General features: G+C 39.8%; 2 protein-coding genes across 3 annotated transcripts in view; one reads left to right on the top strand and one right to left on the bottom strand.

The window, feature by feature from the left end:
- smpx (small muscle protein X-linked) overlaps positions 1-3,177 on the bottom strand; it is a 35,555-nt gene extending 32,378 nt beyond the window's left edge. Inside the window, exon 1 of the mRNA XM_034166002.1 lies at positions 3,133-3,177. Within this exon, the coding sequence (XP_034021893.1) occupies positions 3,133-3,162 (30 nt within the window). The 5' untranslated portion in view covers positions 3,163-3,177. The remainder of the gene's footprint in view (positions 1-3,132) is intronic.
- A 7,483-nt stretch (positions 3,178-10,660) lies between these two features.
- Positions 10,661-22,890, top strand: part of LOC117506482 (membrane-bound transcription factor site-2 protease-like) — a 37,235-nt gene continuing 25,005 nt past the window's right edge. For both annotated transcript variants that reach the window (XM_034165981.1, XM_034165989.1), the window contains exons 1-2: positions 10,661-10,896; positions 21,424-21,572. In XM_034165981.1, the coding sequence (XP_034021872.1) occupies positions 10,822-10,896; positions 21,424-21,572 (224 nt within the window). In that variant the 5' untranslated portion in view covers positions 10,661-10,821. The remainder of the gene's footprint in view (positions 10,897-21,423; positions 21,573-22,890) is intronic.

Genomic DNA, 22,890 nt, shown 5'->3' with positions numbered 1-22,890 from the left:
AGCACCTTTTTCCGGTCGAGAACCATGGCCTCGGATTTGGAGGTGCTGATTTTCATCCTGAACGCTTCACACTCGGCTGCAAACCGCCCCAGTGCACGCTGAAGGTCCTGATTTGACGAAGCCAACAGAACCACATCGTCCGCAAACAGCAGAGATGAGATTCTGTGGTTCCCAAACTGGACCCCCTCTACACCCTGGCTGCGCGTAGAAATTCTGTCCATAAAGATAATGAACAGAACCGGTGACAAAGGGCAGCCCTGGTGGAGGCCAACGTGCACTGGAAACAGGTTAGACTTACTACCGGCAATGTGAACCAAGCTCCTGCTGCGGTCGTACAGGGACCGCTTAATGCACAATTACTGAGGAAATACGCAGCACATAATTTTACTGTCCATACCAAAGAAAAACATTAGGAGAACCACCGCACAGTCCCCAAAAATACAAATTAATAAACATCTGAACGGGTTTAGCCTGTTAGCTGGCAGTTTGGACTCGGGAGGTAGGACGTGTTCAGACGTTTGTCGCCACGCTCATTAATGCACAAATGCACAAATGTGCACAAATGCACCATTTGTGCACGTGTGCATTTGTGCATTACTGAAATCATCATGAATCAGTGCAGGCGGGGCTTTCAACATGGAGACACCCAGAAAAGGGGGTCATTTTGGCTGTTCTGGGCCTCTGTTGAAAACCACAGGGTGATGTCAAGGAGGCTTTGTCTACGGTGTCCTGCGAGGTTCCGCAGCAGTCGCTGCTTCCAGTTCCAAACAAATAATCAGCATGGTATTGACAAGTGTGGCAGCAATTGGAAAAACTAATTTTTATTCCTTTGGACAAAGGTTCACAGGACCAATAACCATCAAGATTCCTGTGTGATGTGCGATGCGCAGTGTGGTGTCTGATGATTTTCTGAAAGACCGTTTAATTAATTTGAATGAAATATGGCACAAACCGTCTTAGGGGACTGAAAAATGCCATTGTCATGCCATCATTCCACCACCACCGCCAAAAGGGTGTGCAAAAATTACATTTTGCACACCTCAGTTTATTGCTCAACAACTTTTCCTATAATTCTACACATAGATTCCTTGAATCATTGTCTAGCCGCTAGAAAATCCTTGTCTCGCTAGACTCTAGCGAGACAAGGATTTTCATTGATCTTGAATCATGCAGCTTCAGCAATTTTTGGTAAAAGGTTTTTTTAAATCCTTTTTTTAATGCATTAAAATGCAATCACTGAGAATCATTTTCCTAGAGTAACAAAAATGGAAGGGCATCCAGCGTAAAACCTGTGCCAATTCAACATGCAGATCCACCTTGGATTTGCTGTGGCGACCCCGAGTGCAAACAAGGGAGCAGCCGAAGGGACTTACAACAAAAATGGATCCATCAGCACCAAAGTCCTAACAGGTAAGAAAGATAAAGCTTAAAATGTGCAGTTAAGGTTGATTTTTACTGTGACTGTTGAAGCTTTCCAGTTTGGAAATGAACGGCACATTCCACTGTTACAGGAGTTTTTGTCATGGAAAGAGGAGCGGAGGCTTCGCGCATCACGGCGGTGCCGCATGGTGAAAAGCAACGGCGTGATGAAGCCTCACAGGACGTGCGAGAACATTTCCAAACTGGACGCTGTGTTTTATCCGGGACGTCGTCTGACTAGTACAGGAATTGTGAAAAGACATGGACATCAGCACTTTTTCGGCACATTGAGACAGACGTGTGGAGGAATTCCGCGCGTCGCGGCGGTGCCGCATGGCGCACAGCAACGCTATGATGAAGCCTCACGGGACATGTTCTGGCATGTCCAGGCATATCCACAATTTCTCGGATAATCACTCGATGGAAAAACCACCGACAGCTGTCTGAACGCCATCTCAAAGCCGTCCTGTGAGACCAAAACGGAGGTGGTTTTGTCTCGCTCCAGCAGCGAATCCATCGTGACGCGTGAAGCCTCCGCTCGGCTTTCCATGACAAAATCTCTTGTTAAAAGTGAAATCTGTCAGAAAATGATTGATGTCCAGCTCTTGTGATAACCAGAGAAATGGCACACAATGGTCATGGATCCAGACAGCCATCCGTTTAGAAATGAAATGGTCGTTCAGCCAGTCGATGGCGGCTTCGGAGCGCGGCGCACCCCACAGCCGCTGGGGGCCGTCCTTAAAGCGACAGTAACACTCCTTATTCTCTACCAAGCCCGTAACATTTTCACCGAAAGCCAGATAAATTTTTCTAATGGTTTCCAGCTGCCAGTCTCTAACAGTTTCTGAAAAAATTCTGATGGAAAAAAAGCCCAAATCATTCCGCCATTTCCTGGGAATGAAAATCCGACGAGGGGGCTGGACCACTCCTCACTCAAAGCTTGCTCACAGGCGTGGAAAAACTCACGCATGCGCACGAGGGTTCAAGCTTGTCTGACGCAATCACACATGATTCAAATCCATATGGTTTTTGAAAAAAATAATAAGGTCGGATACTTTTCTAATAGACCTCGTGTATAGCGCTTTTCCATCTGCGTCAGACATTCAAAGTGCTTCACACATCCATGCCTCACATTCACCCCGATGTCAGGCTGCTGTCATTTTCGGTTAGGCTGGGATTTGAACCAAGGATCCTCTGGTCTGAAGCCCAACACTTTAACCACTAGACCATCACCTTCCCTAATCAACTTTGACCTTGTTTGAAGGCATTTGAATTATTTCTGTGCCCCTTGCAATCAAGCAACTTAAAATACTCAAATAGGGTTTATCTCAAAATTAAGTATAAACAAGATACTCACCTTTGACAAGGTGCAGCAAAACAAAATTTCGCAATTCATCTTATGAAACAACTTAATTGTTTTTCTAAAGAGCTGATTATTTGAACGACTTTTGACTAATCGACTGTTTCAGGACATTTTTTTGGGCTGCAGCTTCCACAAACCCACAATCACTCTCGCTAATCTCAGTGACGAAAATGGCACTGTCCTATTTCTGTTGCCATTCATGAACACAGGAGTGCACGAGTGTGCACGCACACACACGTACATGCACATGGATATGCTCGTATACGTATGTGCATACAGATGCAGTCATAGGTCCAGAGGAGGACTATGATGTCATAAAGTTAAAGGTGTATGTGTGCATAGCCCCTTACCTCCTGCTGTGGGTGGTTGCTGGTCTGCATGTTCCTGCACAGGTCCTCTTTGGCTTTCTGACCTGGTTCCGCTCACACCGACTGGCTCAGACAACCACAAAACTCCTCCCCCAGCACAACTGGACCCAGTGTCCAGAGAAACCAGTAGAATGCTCTCCGTTGGGCTGTGCAGTCCTAAGTGTTATCACAAAATGTAAAAAAAAAAAAAAATGATTCCAGTAATTCTATTTTTAGTATCTCTAAATACACCTTGACACAACAACATGCTGATTCAAGATAGCAAGGAGATGTGTAATTACTGTCTGATGAGTACTCATTCTAAATTGCATAGCTTTTAGCAAATTATAAGTCCATTTTAGATGCAGTGTGTCACAAATATTTTCTGCATGCTCATTACAGATGTCTGTAATTAGTCAAAATCACCATTAAGTTTATCTGGAGTCAACTTGAAGTACCATTAAAATGCATTCTGGTCAGGTGACAGTAGTATGGCGCTGGGCGTTAGCATGAGTTTCACACAGACAAACATTCATGAATGTGAAAGCACTAATAATAGTGTTCGTTAGTGGTGGAGCTGAATTTGTTTTAAACATCAATTTCACAGATAACTTGATTGCAAATTTTATGCATGATAATTGCTTCCAAAGGTATACAGTAAATTTAGCGACAAGCGAATAGCAATACAGCAATACAGCGTCAAAACTGTTAGCATCGGTGCATATTTACATGCATGTTTTAAAAATCAACAGTATTTTAATTAAGATGGATAATTCTGGATATTTATAAATATATCTTGGCTAGCATGGTGATCATAGATGTTAGCATGAATTTCATATAGACACACATTCATGAACTTGAAAGCACTAATAATAGTGTTAGTTAATTAGTTAGCTGGTGTAACTTGTGTAAGTTAATTAGTTTTAAATGACAATTTGATATGTAACTGCAAATTTTATGCATGCTAATTGCTTCCAAAGGTATACAGTAAATTTAGCGACAAGCAAATAGCAATACAGCAATACAGCGCCAAAACTGTTAGCATCGGCGCATATTTACATGCAAGTTTTAAAAATCAACAGTATTTTAATTAAGATTGATAATTCTGGATATTTATAAATATATCTTGGCTAGCATGGTGATCATAGACGTTAGCATGAATTTCATATAGACACACATTCATGAACTTGAAAGCACTAATAATAGTGTTAGTTAATTAGTTAGTTGGTGTAACTTGTGTAAGTTAATTAGTTTTAAATGACAATTTGATACATAACTGATTGCAAATTTTATGCATGCTAATTGCTTCCAAAGGTATACAGTAAATTTAGCGACATGCGAATAGCAATACAGCAATACAGCGCCAAAACTGTTAGCATCGGCGCATATTTACATGCATGTTTTAAAAATCATCAGTATTTTAATTATGATTGATAATTCTGGATATTTATAAATATATCTTGGCTAGCATGGTGATCATAGATGTTAGCATGAATTTCATATAGACACACATTCATGAACTTGAAAGCACTAATAATAGTGTTAGTTAATTAGTTAGCTGGTGTAACTTGTGTAAGTTAATTAGTTTTAAATGACAATTTGATATGTAACTGCAAATTTTATGCATGCTAATTGCTTCCAAAGGTATACAGTAAATTTAGCGACAAGCAAATAGCAATACAGCAATACAGCGCCAAAACTGTTAGCATCGGCGCATATTTACATGCAAGTTTTAAAAATCAACAGTATTTTAATTAAGATTGATAATTCTGGATATTTATAAATATATCTTGGCTAGCATGGTGATCATAGACGTTAGCATGAATTTCATATAGACACACATTCATGAACTTGAAAGCACTAATAATAGTGTTAGTTAATTAGTTAGTTGGTGTAACTTGTGTAAGTTAATTAGTTTTAAATGACAATTTGATACATAACTGATTGCAAATTTTATGCATGCTAATTGCTTCCAAAGGTATACAGTAAATTTAGCGACATGCGAATAGCAATACAGCAATACAGCGCCAAAACTGTTAGCATCGGCGCATATTTACATGCAAGTTTTAAAAATCAACAGTATTTTAATTAAGATTGATAATTCTGGATATTTATAAATATATCTTGGCTAGCATGGTGATCATAGACGTTAGCATGAATTTCATATAGACACACATTCATGAACTTGAAAGCACTAATAATAGTGTTAGTTAATTAGTTAGCTGGTGTAACTTGTGTAAGTTAATTAGTTTTAAATGACAATTTGATATGTAACTGCAAATTTTATGCATGCTAATTGCTTCCAAAGGTATACAGTAAATTTAGCGACAAGCAAATAGCAATACAGCAATACAGCGCCAAAACTGTTAGCATCGGCGCATATTTACATGCAAGTTTTAAAAATCAACAGTATTTTAATTAAGATTGATAATTCTGGATATTTATAAATATATCTTGGCTAGCATGGTGATCATAGACGTTAGCATGAATTTCATATAGACACACATTCATGAACTTGAAAGCACTAATAATAGTGTTAGTTAATTAGTTAGTTGGTGTAACTTGTGTAAGTTAATTAGTTTTAAATGACAATTTGATACATAACTGATTGCAAATTTTATGCATGCTAATTGCTTCCAAAGGTATACAGTAAATTTAGCGACAAGTTAATAGCAATACAGCCTGTTAGCATGATAACGTTGCATATTTACGTGCATATTTTACAAATAAATAGTATTTCAAGTCAGACTGATAAGTCGAGATATCTCTCTAAGTAAATATACGAGGTCTGTTAGAAAAGTATCCGACCTTATTATTTTTTTCAAAAACCATATGGATTTGAATCACGTGTGATTACATCAGACATGCTTGAACCCTCGTGGGCATGCGAGAGTTTTTTCACGCCTGTCGGTTACGTCATTCGCCTGTGGGCAGTCTTTGAGTGAGGAGTCGCCCACCCTCTCGTCGATTTTTTCATTGTTTAGGAATGGCTCAGAGACTGCTGCTTTGTTTGATCAAATTTTTTTCAAAACTGTAAGGCACAACTGAGTGGACACCATTTGATAAATTCAGCTGGTTTTCGGTAAAAATTTTAAGGGCTGATGAGAGATTTTGGTCTGGTAGTGTCGCTTTAAGGACGGCCCACGGTGCCTGACGGCGATCTGCGCTTCGAGGCGGCAGCGTCTCGCCGTTTCAAGTTGAAAACTTCCACAGTCGTCAGAGAACAGAGAACTTTCAGAAGAAGTTGGCATGAGGAGTTTATTCGGACATTCCATTGTTAACGGACATTTTGTAATGAAAGAACGTGCGGGCAGAGTCGCATGTCGGGCTGGACCCGACCGCGGGGGGTCGCGACAGGAAAAACACCTCCGTTGGAAACCTTAACGGGCAAGTTGGAACATGCCCAAGCTGTTAAACAATTTCTCAGTTACTCACTTGTTGAAAGCCATCAAAAGCCGCCTGAATTTTACAAATGGTTTTCAACACGGAGGTGTTTTTCCTGTCGCGGCGCACACAGATTCGCTGAGTCGTCACGGAAATGACTCGGCAAATTTGCGCGCACGTCTTTCATTAAAAAATGTCCTTAAACAGTGGAATGTCCGCATAAAGTCCTCATGCCGGCCTCTTCTGAATCTTCTCTGTTCTCTCACGACGTCCTGGGTGAATTAAGCCTTAAATTAGGATGTTTTCAGGTCGAAACAGGCCGACGACGGCGCCTGGAAGCGCTGCAGGACGTCCCGCTCCGTGGGAAGTCCTTACAGCGACAGAACCACCCCATAATCTCTCATCAGCCGTTAAACTTTTCACTAAAAATCAGCTAAATTTCTTGAATAGTGTCCACTCGGATATTCCTCACAGGTCCAGAAAAAATTTTGATAAAGCAACGCGCGCCGTATCGAGCAGCGTGTGAAACAAAGGAATTCAGCCGAGAGGGCGGGACCACATCTCACTCAAGGCCTGCCCACAGGGAAATGACTTCACTGACACGTGTGGAAAAAACTCACGCATGTGCAAGAGGGTTCAAGCATGATTGGTGTAATCGCACGTCATTCAAATCCATATAGTTAAAAAAAAAATAAAAGTGTCAGTTTCTGTGTCATGAAGTTGAAAATGTTCATAATCATTTCATTACTGGTGAAGGCAAACTGTAGAGAATTACTCAAATAACTGTTGCACATTTATTATCTTGCAATGTATAAATTGATCAAAATGATAATATTTAGTGTCAAAATCATATCTTTTTGTGTAATTCTATCCATCTCTAAATGATTCTACCTAATATAAGAATTACTAATCAATATAATCATAATAATAATTATTATGTAACAATAATTTTGACTCTAAACAACTTTATTTTTATATGCTAATCTTATATGCTAATCATATGAGCATTATGCCTCTGATCATGTTAAAGTTTGAATATCAAAAAATCTATTTTACATATCTTAAACTGTGAGCAACTGACGAGACGTGTCAATGGAATCATGGCAATTAAGTCACTAATTAAATGTTATGTTGGAATTTCAAGGAAATATCTGGTATTTACCTTTCAGGCAGCTGAAAGTGAAAATCTTGTCTTTCCCTAAATAATTCAAAGGGGTATTTTTAAAAGTCAGAGATATACTGAAAGAGTATTTTGATATTCTGACAGTCTGCCCAATACAATAAACATTAAAGCCACATTGTTGAAGAACATTTTTGAATTCTGTAAACTCAGTGATCATTCTTACCTTTTAACAGGAGTTTAATAAACTTTTCTCTGAATGTTGCCACCTTGACTGACTGAACCACAGTGAACCTGTTCAGGCTGAAATAACCTCTTGTGCGCCCACGTAGTAAAGCGGGTTTAAATATTTGAAAATATGCAAATTAAAACAAAGCACAGACTGAACTCCTTCCTGTTTGCATCCAAAGACATTATCAGAAATGAAAAATGCAATCAATGAATGCATTTATTGTGTTTTTTATTCTAGCCATAGAACTATAACACTATTATAATCAATTTTCAAAATTAATTAGAAACAAACTATAGTTCAGAGATTATGGCTCATTTGTACTCACAAAAGTACGTGCATATTGCATTCTGCTTGTACATTTGGAGTTTTGTCATTTGACATAAAATGTCTTACAAATCATTGATACACAACACTGTTTAAAAAAAAACCTTTTGGTTTTAACTTTTAAAAACTCCATACCTGGACTCTGCCTTCAGATTTAAAGTTGCCTGTACATGAAAAGATAAACTGAGGTAACTTTCATTATGATTCAATCCCTGCAACACAGTAAAATGTCATAGCCATGAATAATTAGCCTCAAGTCAAACAATAATGATCACTAAAGTTGGTTTATAACCTCAGTGAGTGAACTGTCTTCTCTCAGCACAGGTCATGTCACAGTCATAGGTCAAAGGTCAAGGTCAAATCAGTGGTGTTTGTCTAAAATACATGAATGACCAAATCTCAGGAAGTAGATGCGATATTAAAACTTTTTTTTTTCTGCACAGACGCCTGCTCACTTAATGCAAACAATGTCACATGATCATGTCAAGAGTAACTGGAAAATTCAATGAATTCAAAATTGTTGCCCTTGATTAAAAAATAAAAATACATTCACGTACAAATACACATACTCTTAAATGCACTCCCATGCAGCTGCTTAAACTCTTCACATATGCTACACATATGTAAGCTTCAATGGCAGATAATGATATTAAACTTGTGCTGTCCTATCAGTGCAGAAAAAGATCATATTAAATATTGTTGTGTGGGCCGCCAGAAGAGGAGGTACTGCTGGCCCACCACCAGAGGGCGCCCTGCCTGAAGTGTGGGCTTCAGGCACGAGAGGGCGCTGCCGCCTCAGGAACAAGCCGTGGTGACAGCTGTCACCCATCATCCGTGACAGCTGTCACTAATCATCCAATCCACATCTGGAATAAAAGCAGGAAGACACCTCCACCACACTGCCGAGATATCATCTTCTACTAGAGGTAATAGCCTCAGCCTTTTTGTGGTATTTTGTAAACAGTTTATTATGAGTGTTTGCAGGAGTACCGGTCCTTTTTGTGGAGGCTGTGCAAGACGGCACTCTTTTTCCTCTGAGGGATCGCTGCAACGTATTGAGTGAGAGGTGGAGGTGGAATTCCCACCAGGATTGTTACTGGGTGTTCACCCACCCACCCTTAACTGTCTTTGCTTTCTGCCAGCAGTACCAGATCCGACACACCGTGACGGTGGCCACCTTGGGACTTCGGGACTTGGCGGCTCCAGTATTCCTCAGGTTCGGTGGCAGTGGAAATCGTGTGGTTCCGGTTCGTTTCCAGATGGGCGTCTCCTATCGTCGAGCCTGCCCACACACACCTTATTGATTGACTTTTGCACATTCTGTAATCTGCTGTGTTTGGTTGTGTCATTCACTACAGTAAAGTGTTATAATTTGACTCCTTCCATTGTCCGTTCATTTACGCCCCCTGTTGTGGGTCCGTGTCACTACACTTTCCCAACAAAATATCACACTAAAATGACACCACCTCTGTCAATATAAGTTGGCAGGAGTGACATTGGTGATGCGTAATATGAAACCAAAACTATATTCAACTACAAATGGTAGAATAATAATAATAAAAAAATATTCAGAATCTTTTTCCATCGCTTCTTTAAATGAAATTGTATTTCATTGTTTATATGAGGCTTTTTCATAACTTTAGTCACATTAATGACATAAGTCATCGGTTGTTTTCTTTTTGCTTTTCTGTCAGGACATTGCTCTTTATTTGGTGACTGTTTAGCGTTGTGACTGTTCTGCAATATGACATTTTGTTATCATTACTGCAGATGAGCCAAAATGCTGAAAACATGAATAATCTGACCACATTTGTTGCATTCAAGGACCCCATCCATCACCTCAGTGACATGAGGTACTTATGGTTGCAAAAGTTAATTTTGGGGGACGTATATTAGCTTGATTAACATTTGTATATGTCACCCTTTAAAAAAACATAAGCAGAATAATAATAATATGAATAAAAAAATCAGGCAACACAATCCACAGCACAGTAAAAACTACATTTTTATTGTTTTGTACAGCTTGTTGAAATAGGACAAAATAAAACAATGATGCACTTTCACCTGAGAAACTGATTTTTAAAAAGGGCACACAATCAGTTACTACAAACAAACAAACAGAAGATCATTGCAACATACATCAACAGCTGTGAGACATGCAATATGTAATCAAAATTATGGTATAAAAATTATAGAAAAATACAAAAAGGAATCAAGCTGTTATGAAAGTGTAGTGACACGGATATATCAGAATTTATAGTGTGTAGATATTTTCCACAACAGTAAAGACAGAAAGTCAAAACTCCGATTTATTAATTTACTAATTTACTAACTTTTTTTTTCATAATTTAAAATTTTAATTTCATAATTTTTGTTTTTTGTTTTTCTGTTTTTCATTATTACTCTGAGTCACCGTAGGTGGCGGTAGTGTACCTTACAGTGCCAGCACGCAGCTGTTGGCAGAAGAAGAATCTCAATCCGGATGCTGACTGTTCTATTCATGTATCGTTTCAGGGACAAAAAAAAATACCGGTTTAATTATCTTCACGGTGAATATTCGTTTTTCACACGTCAGTGTCGCGGTGAGCTGCAGTGTGGAGTCGTGCGGGCGGATGGCTGCGGATGATGAACGATGATCCCCGTGTGGCCGCTGGTGTTTGTGGTGGCCGCCTGGTGTGCTGTTTATCTCACCGACACGCTGCTGAGGGTGAATAAAATCCACGCTCACGTGTGTAAAGTACACGGCAGAGACACACACAGGCGCTTTGAACACGACTGTGGGCCGAAACACCCGCCTTATTATAGCAACACGTTTTAGCCTTTAAAAAGTAACATTCATTTAATTTTATTAAGCACAGGCCGCGGGATGCCGAGTAACGCTTTATGCAGTTTGTAAACCTTTTCGAAAATGAATTAAATGCTTCACAAAAATTGTCAAGGCGGCAAGACTGAAGAAACAGCCCATGTTGCATTCAGGGGCAGATTGTAAACTCGGAATTTACGATGTGTAGCTATTAAACCCGAAACGTGTGGACTGTTCTAAATATGAAGAGAGCTGCCAAAAAGTTATGGTGTCATCCACCAGCCACACTTTATGTCCATTCTTTAATTACAGTTTCCCATTCAGTTGTACAGTCCATGTCATGTTTACACTGTAGCTGTTGGAAAAACTTTCCAAAACACCGACATAGATTTTGAGAAGTTGCAACAGTATTTTATGTTTGTGATCACTAATTGGTAGAGTGAAAGTTTTGGGATCATCCCCAGCCACACATTGTATCCATTCTTTAATTTTGGTTTTATCATCCCATTCCATTGTAAACCTGGGCCCGTATCCACGAAGCAGCCTAAGGCTAAAAAGAGCTCCTAGTGACGTTATTCTAAGAAAAATCTTAGAATTCCTTGGATTCTTCTACATTTCTTAGCATTTTTCCTTGGTAAGATAAAAGTTGGTGCCAAACTGGCAAGAGTAGGGAGGAGGACTTTTAAGAATACCAATGGGCCGTTCACACCGGAGGCATCAGCTGCGGCAGAGGCAACGTGAATCGGTCTAAAAAGCATTCTTTTCAATGAGACACATCACATCAGAAACCGAGCTAAAGTGACACTTTTGCCGGGAGCGAGCATTGCCGCTTGTCGTCAGGCTGCCACGGTCAAAAGTTCCACCCAATCCAACTTTTGCTCCTTTGAGCTGTGACGTAGCTTTGTGTTGTCCAATAGAAATGAGGCATCAGACCAAAACACGGAAGACTGCAGTGCAGAAAGCACAAAGTGTGAGTTTTCAAACTTTCATCGATAAGCAGAATCGATAATGGCATCGATATCGATAAAATCTTATCAATATCCATACCTTATTATTTATGTTAAAATGTGTTAGCTATGCCAAAGACGTTTAAAAACACAGAGGTGTTTAAATGTTTAAAGACGATGTTTAAAATACAACAAAAGATAAAAATAGAAGAATACAAAGTTTTTTAAAAACACGTTTAAAATGTTTGAAAGGGTGTAAAATATGGGAAAGAACAGGAAGTTCTTTAAAAACATGTTTAAAATGTTTACAAAGGCTGTAAAATGTGTAAATGCACAGACAGTTCCTTAAAAACAGACAAATACTTTTAAAATGTGTATAAGATGTGCAAAAGAATAAAAAGAAACACATGAAGATGTTGAAATTGTGTGTATGGGTGATTCTTTAACTACGGGCACTATTGGCCTTGTAAATGTAATTTCCACCACACCATTGCCTTACAATATAAAGCGCCTTGGGGCAACTGTTTGTTGTGATTTGGCACTATATACATGTGCTCTGATGTCACTGTTTATCTCCATAGAAACTACCCAAACAATCTTTCATACAAACTGTTTAGGGACATTACAGTGTTGTGGTGGAAATTACGGCAATAGTGTGGGACAACTACATTTTGTTTAAAAAAATCACAACAGTTGTATGACATTATGTTTTGATTATTTTACTGATATTTTATTCAGGGATATTTTAAAACATTAGAAAAAAAAAACCTTTCTTTACCATTCATTTTTATCATTGAAGATTAAAAGTTTGGGTGTGGGACAAGCACAAAACGGCAATATTTGCATATAATGATGCAGAAAAAAGGTGAAAAAGTCATCATAGACTACTAGAAGAAATTTCTTAACACATTTTCATTGTAAAGATAACTATAAAAGTGTGAAATTTTTCCCTTTTTTCTGTTTTTCATACAATATGATCAAAGGACATAAGTGCCCATAGTCTAAGAATCACCCGTATGTGTGTCGGGGGGGGCAGCAATTCCTTTGTTGTCTGAGGGGGGCTCACTCTCACCCACTTTGAAAACCCCTAGTATAAAACACTATTATATACAGATCAGTGGCAGAAACGTGTCACAGTATAAGGGTGATTCTTTAACTACGGGCACTGTTGGCCTTGTAAATGTAATTCCCACCACACCATTGCCTTACAATATAAAGCGCCTTGGGGCAACTGTTTGTTGTGATTTGGCGCTATATACATGTGCTGTGATGTCACTGTTTATCTCCATAGAAACTACCCAAACAATCTTTCATACAAACTGTTTAAAGGGACATTACAGTGTTGTGGTGGAAATTACGGCAATAGTGTGGGACAACTACATTTTGTTTAAAAAAAATCACAATAGTTGTATGACATTGAATACCCCAATTATGTTTTGATTATTTTACTGATATTTTATTCAGAGATATTTTAAAACATTAGAAAAAATGTTTCTTTACCATTCATTTTCAAAAGTCTGGGTGTGGGACAAGCACAAAACGGCAATATTTGCATATAATGATGCTGAAAAAAGGTGAAAAAGTCCTCATAGACTACTAGAACAAATTTCTTAACACACTTTCATTGTAAAGATAACTATAAAAGTGTGAAATTTCCCCTTTTTTCTGTTTTTCATACAATATGATCAAAGGACATAATAAGTGCCCGTAGTGTAAGAATCACCCATAAGCAACAGAGCTTAAACTGGGTGTTTTTATATATCCAAAAGTGAGGAATTTTGGACTGAGTGGGTCTGCTCCATCACCCGACTACCTGCTTCGGTCTGCCCAGGGATGAGGCCTGAATAGCGGCTCCTCCGTGCGGGTTGACCCGCTGTCGTGGTTTGATTGATACCCCACCAAGTCGTCAGTCCTTCCTCGGCTCGGCGTCACTCCGAAAAGTAGCGGAGAAAAAGCTTCTCCCAGCAAGGTGATGGGAGAATCGTTCTGTTTTTTTTAAAGCTTTTTGTGGTTCTAGATAGGCAAATCCAAGATGGCGATCATTCAGCTTTTTTCAGGTTGTGGAAACAGCCAGAGTCTGACGTAGCAATCCCCCCTTCCTTGCCGCTTCCAAAGTGACGTGTGTGACATCACTTGGTGCGTTGGGAGGCATTGACACATCGAGCTGACGCCTCCGGTGTGAAAGCCCCATAAGAGTGTCCTAAGCAGAGAAGATGGCGCAAAAGACAGAGGAAGCAGAGATGTTCTCTGTGTAGGATGACAGTGAGTCAGTAACGCACAACCTGCTTGATCTGTGTAATTATTTTATGTTAATTTACTATCTTAATGTATTTATAAATTGTTTAGGTTCTTGTTAATACTGTTAATATTATCATTCTTTTTATTATTGTTATCAGTATTATTAATATTATTTTCTTTTATTACTACATCTATTTTGTCATTTGATTTTAAATGGACCACAATGGAAATCAGTGTTTTCACATTCTTGTGTCACGCATGTATTTTTAATGTATTTACAATTATATTATGTGCTCCTTTAAACTCTGTTTTATACTCTTAAAGTGTAGGTGACACCAAAAAATGTGCACAAGTAATCACTAAAAATGATGAAATGTTGATACTTTAAAAAAATCCTGAATAATAAAAGTGGATGATAAGTACACAGGTGAAGGATAAACTACAGCTGTCTGAAGCCTGCGCTCTATTTATGCCCTCAGCCACGGCCATATAGTTGCTGCGTCATCACCAGTATGGAACCTGCTGATTCAAGCCCAAACCAGTAAACACGGCGGAGGTCGAGCTGTTTTCGGAAATTTTTTTTCTAGTGTGGAGTTTTTGTGTGTGTGTGCGTGCTTGTGTTTCTGAAGACGCTGTGTGAAACGGAGTAAAACCTTCATTCTGACTACAGTGATGATATTGGCAGAGTTCAGAACACAGAATGGTGATTATATTATAGATAAATAATGCAGGCGATTTCTACATTTGGGAGAAGATTACAATTTTTTTTTTTTTTTTTTGCCAGCTCTGGTCATAATCAACTGATAAAAAACAAAAGTTTGTTTGACTTTCTTTGACATATTATTAAATATTAAAACCATTCACACACACGTAGTAAAAATGAAGTCTTACCTTTCAGTGAGATCATCTTCAGTTCACAAAAACATACCCACATTGAAAGCAAAGTCTGAACATAATTTAATTCCTTATCAAGGTTGAAGAAAAGACCCGCTGTGACACGTAGCGACCGTTTGTCCTGCTGGGTTAATCTGGTGGCAGGTGAAATCCGTTAATTGTCTGTGGCTACTGGTTCGAGTCTGCTGTGAGTTGAGTCTCCTCTTCCTCCATCAGGTTGCTTTGTGCCACAAAATGAAAGTTGGCCACATCTCCTTCATGAATAAGGATCAATGGATTAATTGGATGTGGCGTAATTATCCCATGATTCACAAACAAAAAATAATGTTAAAATAATCGGTTTTACCTCTGTGTGACGTAGAGAAACACAAAAAAAACCATTCCACTTGCCAATCAAAAGGCTCTGCCTGATGCATGAAATTATCCCATGATCCATAAACAAACAAACAAAAAAAAAACAATGTGAAAATCAGTTTTGCCTTTGTGTGAAGCTGCATGACACCATGCAAGTGCATTCGTCAGTGTTTCCACCTGCCAATCAAAAGGATTCTGCCGGCGAGAATTAACCGTTATCATGCTGAAAACACGGTGCAGCTCCGGCCCGAAGCACTCGGTGGAAACGGGGCTGTCAGTAGCCTGTAAAAATCCATAAATTAATGGGACTATTAAGATAATGGTTCTGGCACTGATGCCACTTCCTGCTTCTTTTCCAATGTCAGGACCAGCCAAGAAGTTCCTGGTTTTTAGTGGTGCACAGTTCAAAATCCAAATATTTATTTCTTCAGTAACTGCGCACCAAGAAAGCAGTAATTTCAAACTGTGTAATTTTTGTCTTAAATACTCAAATAAACATTACGTATGGTGTCACCTGCACTTTAATGCAGTTCAGGTTATATGAGCGATTGATTTCACTGTCCATTCATGGCTAGGAGGGAGGAGCACATTTGTTTTTTATTTCTCCTCCCCTTCCCATGACAACCAATCACAGCTCTTAGAGGACTGCGTCATACCTAGCAGTGGGGTCAACCCCACCTCCTTACAAAGTTAGGAGTTTCTGTCCACTCCTTGCTCAGACTTGCTCTCAGACACCTGCTGGCTCACTCATAGGCTTAGATTCCTTGCCAGGAAATTTTAGGCTAAGTTAGGACCTCTTTCTACAGCTAGCCAGGCCCCTGTAGTCGGTGCGGACCAAGGTAGCTTAGCCGCTGTTAGTTCCCCCCTGGCAGATCCCGGGCAGTCGGGAAAGCAGGCTGACTGGGTGACTGTGAGGAGGAAGCGTAGCCCTAAACAGAAGCCCCGTGTACACCGTCAACCCGTTCACATCTCTAACCGTTTTTCCCCACTCGACGATACACTCGCCGAGGATCAAACTCTGGTTATTGGCGACTCTGTTTTGAGAAATATGAAGTTAGCGACACCAGCAACCATTGTCAATTGTCTTCCGGGGGCCAGAGCAGGCGACATCGAAGGACATTTGAAATTGCTGGCTAAGGCTAAGCGTAAATTTGGTAAGATTGTAATTCACGTCGGCAGTAATGACACTCGGTTACGCCAATCGGAGGTCACTAAAATTAACATTAAATCGGTGTGTAACTTTGCAAAAACAATGTCGGACTCTGTTGTTTTCTCTGGGCCCCTCCCCAATCAGACCGGGAGTGACATGTTTAGCCGCATGTTCTCCTTGAATTGCTGGCTGTCTGAGTGGTGTCCAAAAAATGAGGTGGGCTTCATTGATAATTGGCAAAGCTTCTGGGGAAAACCTGGTCTTGTTAGGAGAGACGGCATCCATCCCACTTTAGATGGAGCAGCTCTCATTTCTAGAAATCTGGCCAATTTTCTTGGATCCTCCAAACTGTGACTGTCCAGCGTTGGGACCAGGAGGCAGAGCTGTGGTCTTATACACGTCTCTGCAGCTTCTCTCCCCCTGCCATCCCCTCATTACCCCATCCCCGTAGAGACGGTGCCTGCTCCCAGACCACCAATAACCAGCAAAAATCTATTTAAGCATAAAAATTCAAAAAGAAAAAATAATATAGCACCTTCAATTGCACCACAGACTAAAACAGTTAAATGTGGTCTATTAAACATTAGGTCTCTCTCTTCTAAGTCCCTGTTGGTAAATGATATAATAATTGATCAACGTATTGATTTATTCTGCCTAACAGAAACCTGGTTACAGCAGGATGAATATGTTAGTTTAAATGAGTCAACACCCCCGAGTCACACTAACTGTCAGAATGCTCGTAGCACGGGCCGAGGCGGAGGATTAGCAGCAATCTTCCATTCCAGCTTATTAATTAATCAAAAACCTAGACAGAGCTTTAATTCATTTGAAAGCTTGTCTCTTAGTCTTGTCCATCCAAATTGGAAGTCCCAAAAACCAGTTTTATTTGTTATTATCTATCGTCCACCTGGTCGTTACTGTGAGTTTCTCTGTGAATTTTCAGACCTTTTGTCTGACTTAGTGCTTAGCTCAGATAAGATAATTATAGTGGGCGATTTTAACATCCACACAGATGCTGAGAATGACAGCCTCAACACTGCATTTAATCTATTATTAGACTCTATCGGCTTTGCTCAAAAAGTAAATGAGTCCACCCACCACTTTAATCATATCTTAGATCTTGTTCTGATTATGGTATGGAAATAGAAGACTTAACAGTATTCCCTGAAAACTCCCTTCTGTCTGATCATTTTTTAATAACATTTACATTTACCCTGATGGACTACCCTGCAGTGGGGAATAAGTTTCATTACACTAGAAGTCTTTCAGAAAGCGCTGTAACTAGGTTTAAGGATATGATTCCTTCTTTATGTTCTCTAATGTCATATACCAACACAGAGCAGAGTAGCTACCTAAACTCTGTAAGGGAGTTAGAGTATCTCGTCAATAGTTTTACATCCTCTTTGAAGACAACTTTGGATGCTGTAGCTCCTCTGAAAAAGAGAGCTTTAAATCAGAAGTGTCTGACTCCGTGGTATAACTCACAAACTCGTAGCTTAAAGCAGATAACCTGTAAGTTGGAGAGGAAATGGCGTCTCACTAATTTAGAAGATCTTCACTTAGCCTGGAAAAAGAGTCTGTTGCTCTATAAAAAAGCCCTCCGTAAAGCTAGGACATCTTTCTACTCATCACTAATTGAAGAAAATAAGAACAACCCCAGGTTTCTTTTCAGCACTGTAGCCAGGCTGACAAAGAGTCAGAGCTCTATTGAGCTGAGTATTCCATTAACTTTAACTAGTAATGACTTCATGACTTTCTTTGCTAACAAAATTTTAACTATTAGAGAAAAAATTACTCATAACCATCCCAAAGACGTGTCGTTATCTTTGGCTGCTTTCAGTGATGCCGGTATTTGGTTAGACTCTTTCTCTCCGATTGTTCTGTCTGAGTTATTTTCATTAGTTACTTCATCCAAACCATCAACATGTTTATTAGACCCCATTCCTGCCAGGCTGCTCAAGGAAGTCCTACCATTATTTAATGCTTCAATCTTAAATATGATCAATCTATCTTTGTTAGTTGGTTATGTACCACAGGCCTTTAAGGTGGCAGTAATTAAACCATTACTTAAAAAGCCATCACTTGACCCAGCTATCTTAGCTAATTATAGGCCAATCTCCAACCTTCCTTTTCTCTCAAAGATTCTTGAGAGGGTAGTTGTAAAACAGCTAACTGATCACCTGCAGAGGAATGGTCTATTTGAAGAGTTTCAGTCAGGTTTTAGAATTCATCATAGTACAGAAACAGCATTAGTGAAGGTTACAAATGATCTTCTTATGGCTTCGGACAGTGGACTTATCTCTGTGCTTGTTCTGTTGGACCTCAGTGCTGCTTTTGATACTGTTGACCATAAAATTTTATTACAGAGATTAGAGCATGTCATAGGTATTAAAGACACTGCGCTGCGGTGGTTTGAATCATATTTGTCTAATAGATTACAGTTTGTTCATGTAAATGGGGAATCTTCTTCACAGACTAAAGTTAATTATGGAGTTCCACAAGGTTCTGTGCTAGGACCAATTTTATTCACTTTATACATGCTTCCCTTAGGCAGTATTATTAGACGGTATTGCTTAAATTTTCATTGTTACGCAGATGATACCCAGCTTTATCTATCCATGAAGCCAGAGGATACACACCAATTAGCTAAACTGCAGGATTGTCTTACAGACATAAAGACATGGATGACCTCTAATTTCCTGCTTTTAAACTCAGATAAAACTGAAGTTATTGTACTTGGCCCCACAAATCTTAGAAGCATGGTGTCTAACCAGATCGTTACTCTGGATGGCATTTCCCTGATCTCTAGTAATACTGTGAGAAATCTTGGAGTCATTTTTGATCAGGATATGTCATTCAAAGCGCATATTAAACAAATATGTAGGACTGCCTTTTTGCATTTACGCAATATCTCTAAAATCAGAAAGGTCTTGTCTCAGAGTGATGCTGAAAAACTAATTCATGCATTTATTTCCTCTAGGCTGGACTATTGTAATTCATTATTATCAGGTTGTCCTAAAAGTTCCCTAAAAAGCCTTCAGTTGGTTCAGAATGCTGCAGCTAGAGTACTGACGGGGACTAGCAGGAGAGAGCATATCTCACCCGTGTTGGCCTCTCTTCATTGGCTTCCTGTTAATTCTAGAATAGAATTTAAAATTCTTCTTCTTACTTATAAGGTTTTGAATAATCAGGTCCCATCTTATCTTAGGGACCTCGTAGTACCATATTACCCCATTAGAGCGCTTCGCTCTCAGACTGCGGGCTTACTTGTAGTTCCTAGGGTTTGTAAGAGTAGAATGGGAGGCAGAGCCTTCAGCTTTCAGGCTCCTCTCCTGTGGAACCAGCTCCCAATTCAGATCAGGGAGACAGATACCCTCTCTACTTTTAAGATTAGGCTTAAAGCTTTCCTTTTTGCTAAGGCTTATAGTTAGGGCTGGATCGGGTGACCCTGGACCATCCCTTGGTTATGCTGCTTTAGACGTAGATTGTGGGGGGGTTCCCATGATGCACTGTTTCTTTCTCTTTTTGCTCCGTATGCATCACTCTGCATTTAATCATTAGTGATCGATCTCTGCCCCCCTTCACGGCATGTCTTTTTCCTGGTTTTTTTTTCCCTCAGCCCCAACCAGTCTCAGCAGAAGACTGCCCCTCCCTGAGCCTGGTTCTGCTGGAGGTTTCTTCCTGTTAAAAGGGAGTTTTTCCTTCCCACTGTGGCCAAGTGCTTGCTCATAGGGGGTCGTTTTGACCGTTGGGGTTTTTCATAATTATTGTATGGCCTTGCCTTACAATATGGAGCGCCTTGGGGCAACTGTTTGTTGTGATTTGGCGCTATATAAGAAAAAAGTTGATTGATTGATTGATTTGAGAGAACTTTGAGTCTTTCAGTAACGGTTATTTGAGAAAAGGGCAGCATGGTGGCTTAGTGGTTAGCACTGTTGCCTCACAGCAAGAAGGTCATGGGATCAATTTCCACCTGTGGTTTTTCTGTGTGGAGTTTGCATGTTCTCCCCATGTTTGCGTGGGTTTCCTCCGGGACTCTGGCTTCCTCCCACATTTAAAGACACACAGATTAGGTGAACTGGAATCTTGTCCATGAGTGTGCGTGCATGCGGGCAGGTGTGGGTGTGTTTGTTTGTCTATATGTGGTCCTGACTAGCGTCCTGGCCAGGGTGGACCTTGTGTCATGCCCTATGACTGCTGGGGTAGGCTCCAGCACCACACCCCCATGACCCTTAATTGGAGTCAGTGGTTGAAGATGTATATTAATCAAGAAAATCATTGATTGTCAGAAAATGGTGAAAAAAGATAGTTATTGTTTTCCAGAGCCCAAGATGACACCGGCAGATGTTTTGTCTGCAGCCCAGAGTTTACTGCCAGAGAGGAGTAAAGAAAGTAGTCAAATAAACCAGAAAATATTCACTATTTAAGAAGCTGAAATAGGGGAATTGTTTTTGTTTTAGAATTTAAATCACTCTGACAGATTTATCAAGTTTCAAAATAGATGTCGATTAGTAGGCTGTTAATAATTGATTAATCATTGCTGCTGTAATTGACAAGTGTTTGTTGCTTCTGGAATAGCAACAAAGCAGACCTGAAGAGAGCCGCTGATTTTCCCACTTTGCAGATCGACAGTACAGATGTTGAGAATGATGTCATTTTGAATTCTTACATCCACTTATCGAGCATATCGAACACAGCAGTAGCTACCGGCCGTTCTGCGCCGTGCTTGTTCAGACTGGAGTTATGGCAGTTTCATCACGACTGTTAGATCAGTTTTGCAACATGCCCTGTTGTAATATTGGGATGATGTCTGAATTTTTTCTGAACTTCTGTGTTTCCCTCCCGAAGTCATCGCTGACTCACCGCATCAGCTACGAGTCATGGTTGGCGAGTCGGGGGCTGATGTTGGCGCCGTTCCACGTGCGATGGCAGACCACCATGTTCAACCGGCTGTTTGCGTACTGCGCTCGCATCAAGCCTGGCGCCCTCTACCTGTGGTGAGGATTATACTCTGTAAAAGTCAAGACTGAGTGCTGCCTTATTTCTGTAAGAGACCTTATTCTTGTGTCATTATGTCTGTTGATAAAAGGAAAACGTAACCTGTGGTTGAGTTTTCTGGACTGTTAAGACAATGAACCGCTTGTTGAAACCACTGACGTATGTATTCTGCAATTTCATTTTCCCCAAAGATAGTGTATCTGTGTTCCCACCCATCATATTGATACATTAAAAGGTTTTAAAATGTCCTTAAAATTGCCTCAGATCCCTGTGATGACTGCAGCCTCCTGTCCTGTAGATGGCGGTGCAGTTCACTCAAACAATAAGAATATTTGCACTTTTGTCTTTACATAATATTATGGCATTTTTCGCTTTGATGTGTTTAGTGACACATTGCAGTTCAAATAGCATTCTACTAAACTTGAATGTAAATTTACAATTAAATTTTGAATCAGTTTGTCTGTTGAGTTATTAGTGTGAAGTGAGTATGAGGCAACCCAGGTGATGCACAGCAAGTTCTATTTTCATCTCTGTTTTAAAAATTTGCAGTAAATGGTGTTAAAGCAGTGATTTCCTCCTCTGGGGAACAACTATCATCCCCGTGTCTGTTAGCTCTTGATTGGCTGAGCACACCTGAAGGACATTATCAGCTTTAATCAGAGCAGTGAGAGATGCACAAATGTGCAGGTTTGATCCCTAAGGACAGGGCTTGGGAACAACTAACAGTAGAATATTGCAGTTTGTATCATATTTAAATGTATTGTAGTACAACTGTATCAGGTATAATGTCAGGGCCTATGTATAGTGAGCCGCACCTATGTATTGTGAACCATACGGTATTGTGAACCGTATGGGATCATGGTCAATGTGTTATGAATCGTGCAGTATGGTGGCCAATGTATCGAGAACTGTATCATAGCGTGAACTGTAGCGCAGCATGGCCAATGTATTGTGAATGTATTCTGTATGCATGTATTCATGTATTCTGTCCTATGTGTCGTGAAATGTACTATATTGTGGGTCGTACCGTGTCTCTCCCAATGTATTGTCCTATGTACCATATCATTGCTGATGTATCGTGATACCCATCATATCCTGGGATCAGCTCTCATAAAACGCTGCTGAACATCTTTTTATTGAAGGCAGTGTATGGTATGGATAGCTTTACATTGATTTAAAAAAAGAAAGAAAGAAAGAATTTCTTTATTAAGTTGTTTTCACAAAATATTCAAACTACTACAGCCAGTGGTTTACTTAACGTTTTACATTTTATGGATAGATAATCGGTAATAAATTTGCAATGCAAACCCATTTTTG

This window comes from Thalassophryne amazonica, chromosome 1 (genome assembly GCF_902500255.1).
Source record: "Thalassophryne amazonica chromosome 1, fThaAma1.1, whole genome shotgun sequence".
NCBI lineage: Eukaryota > Metazoa > Chordata > Actinopteri > Batrachoidiformes > Batrachoididae > Thalassophryne > Thalassophryne amazonica.
The sequence above is the reverse complement of the archived record's forward strand: the minus strand, read 5'-3'. Positions and strand labels throughout refer to the sequence as shown.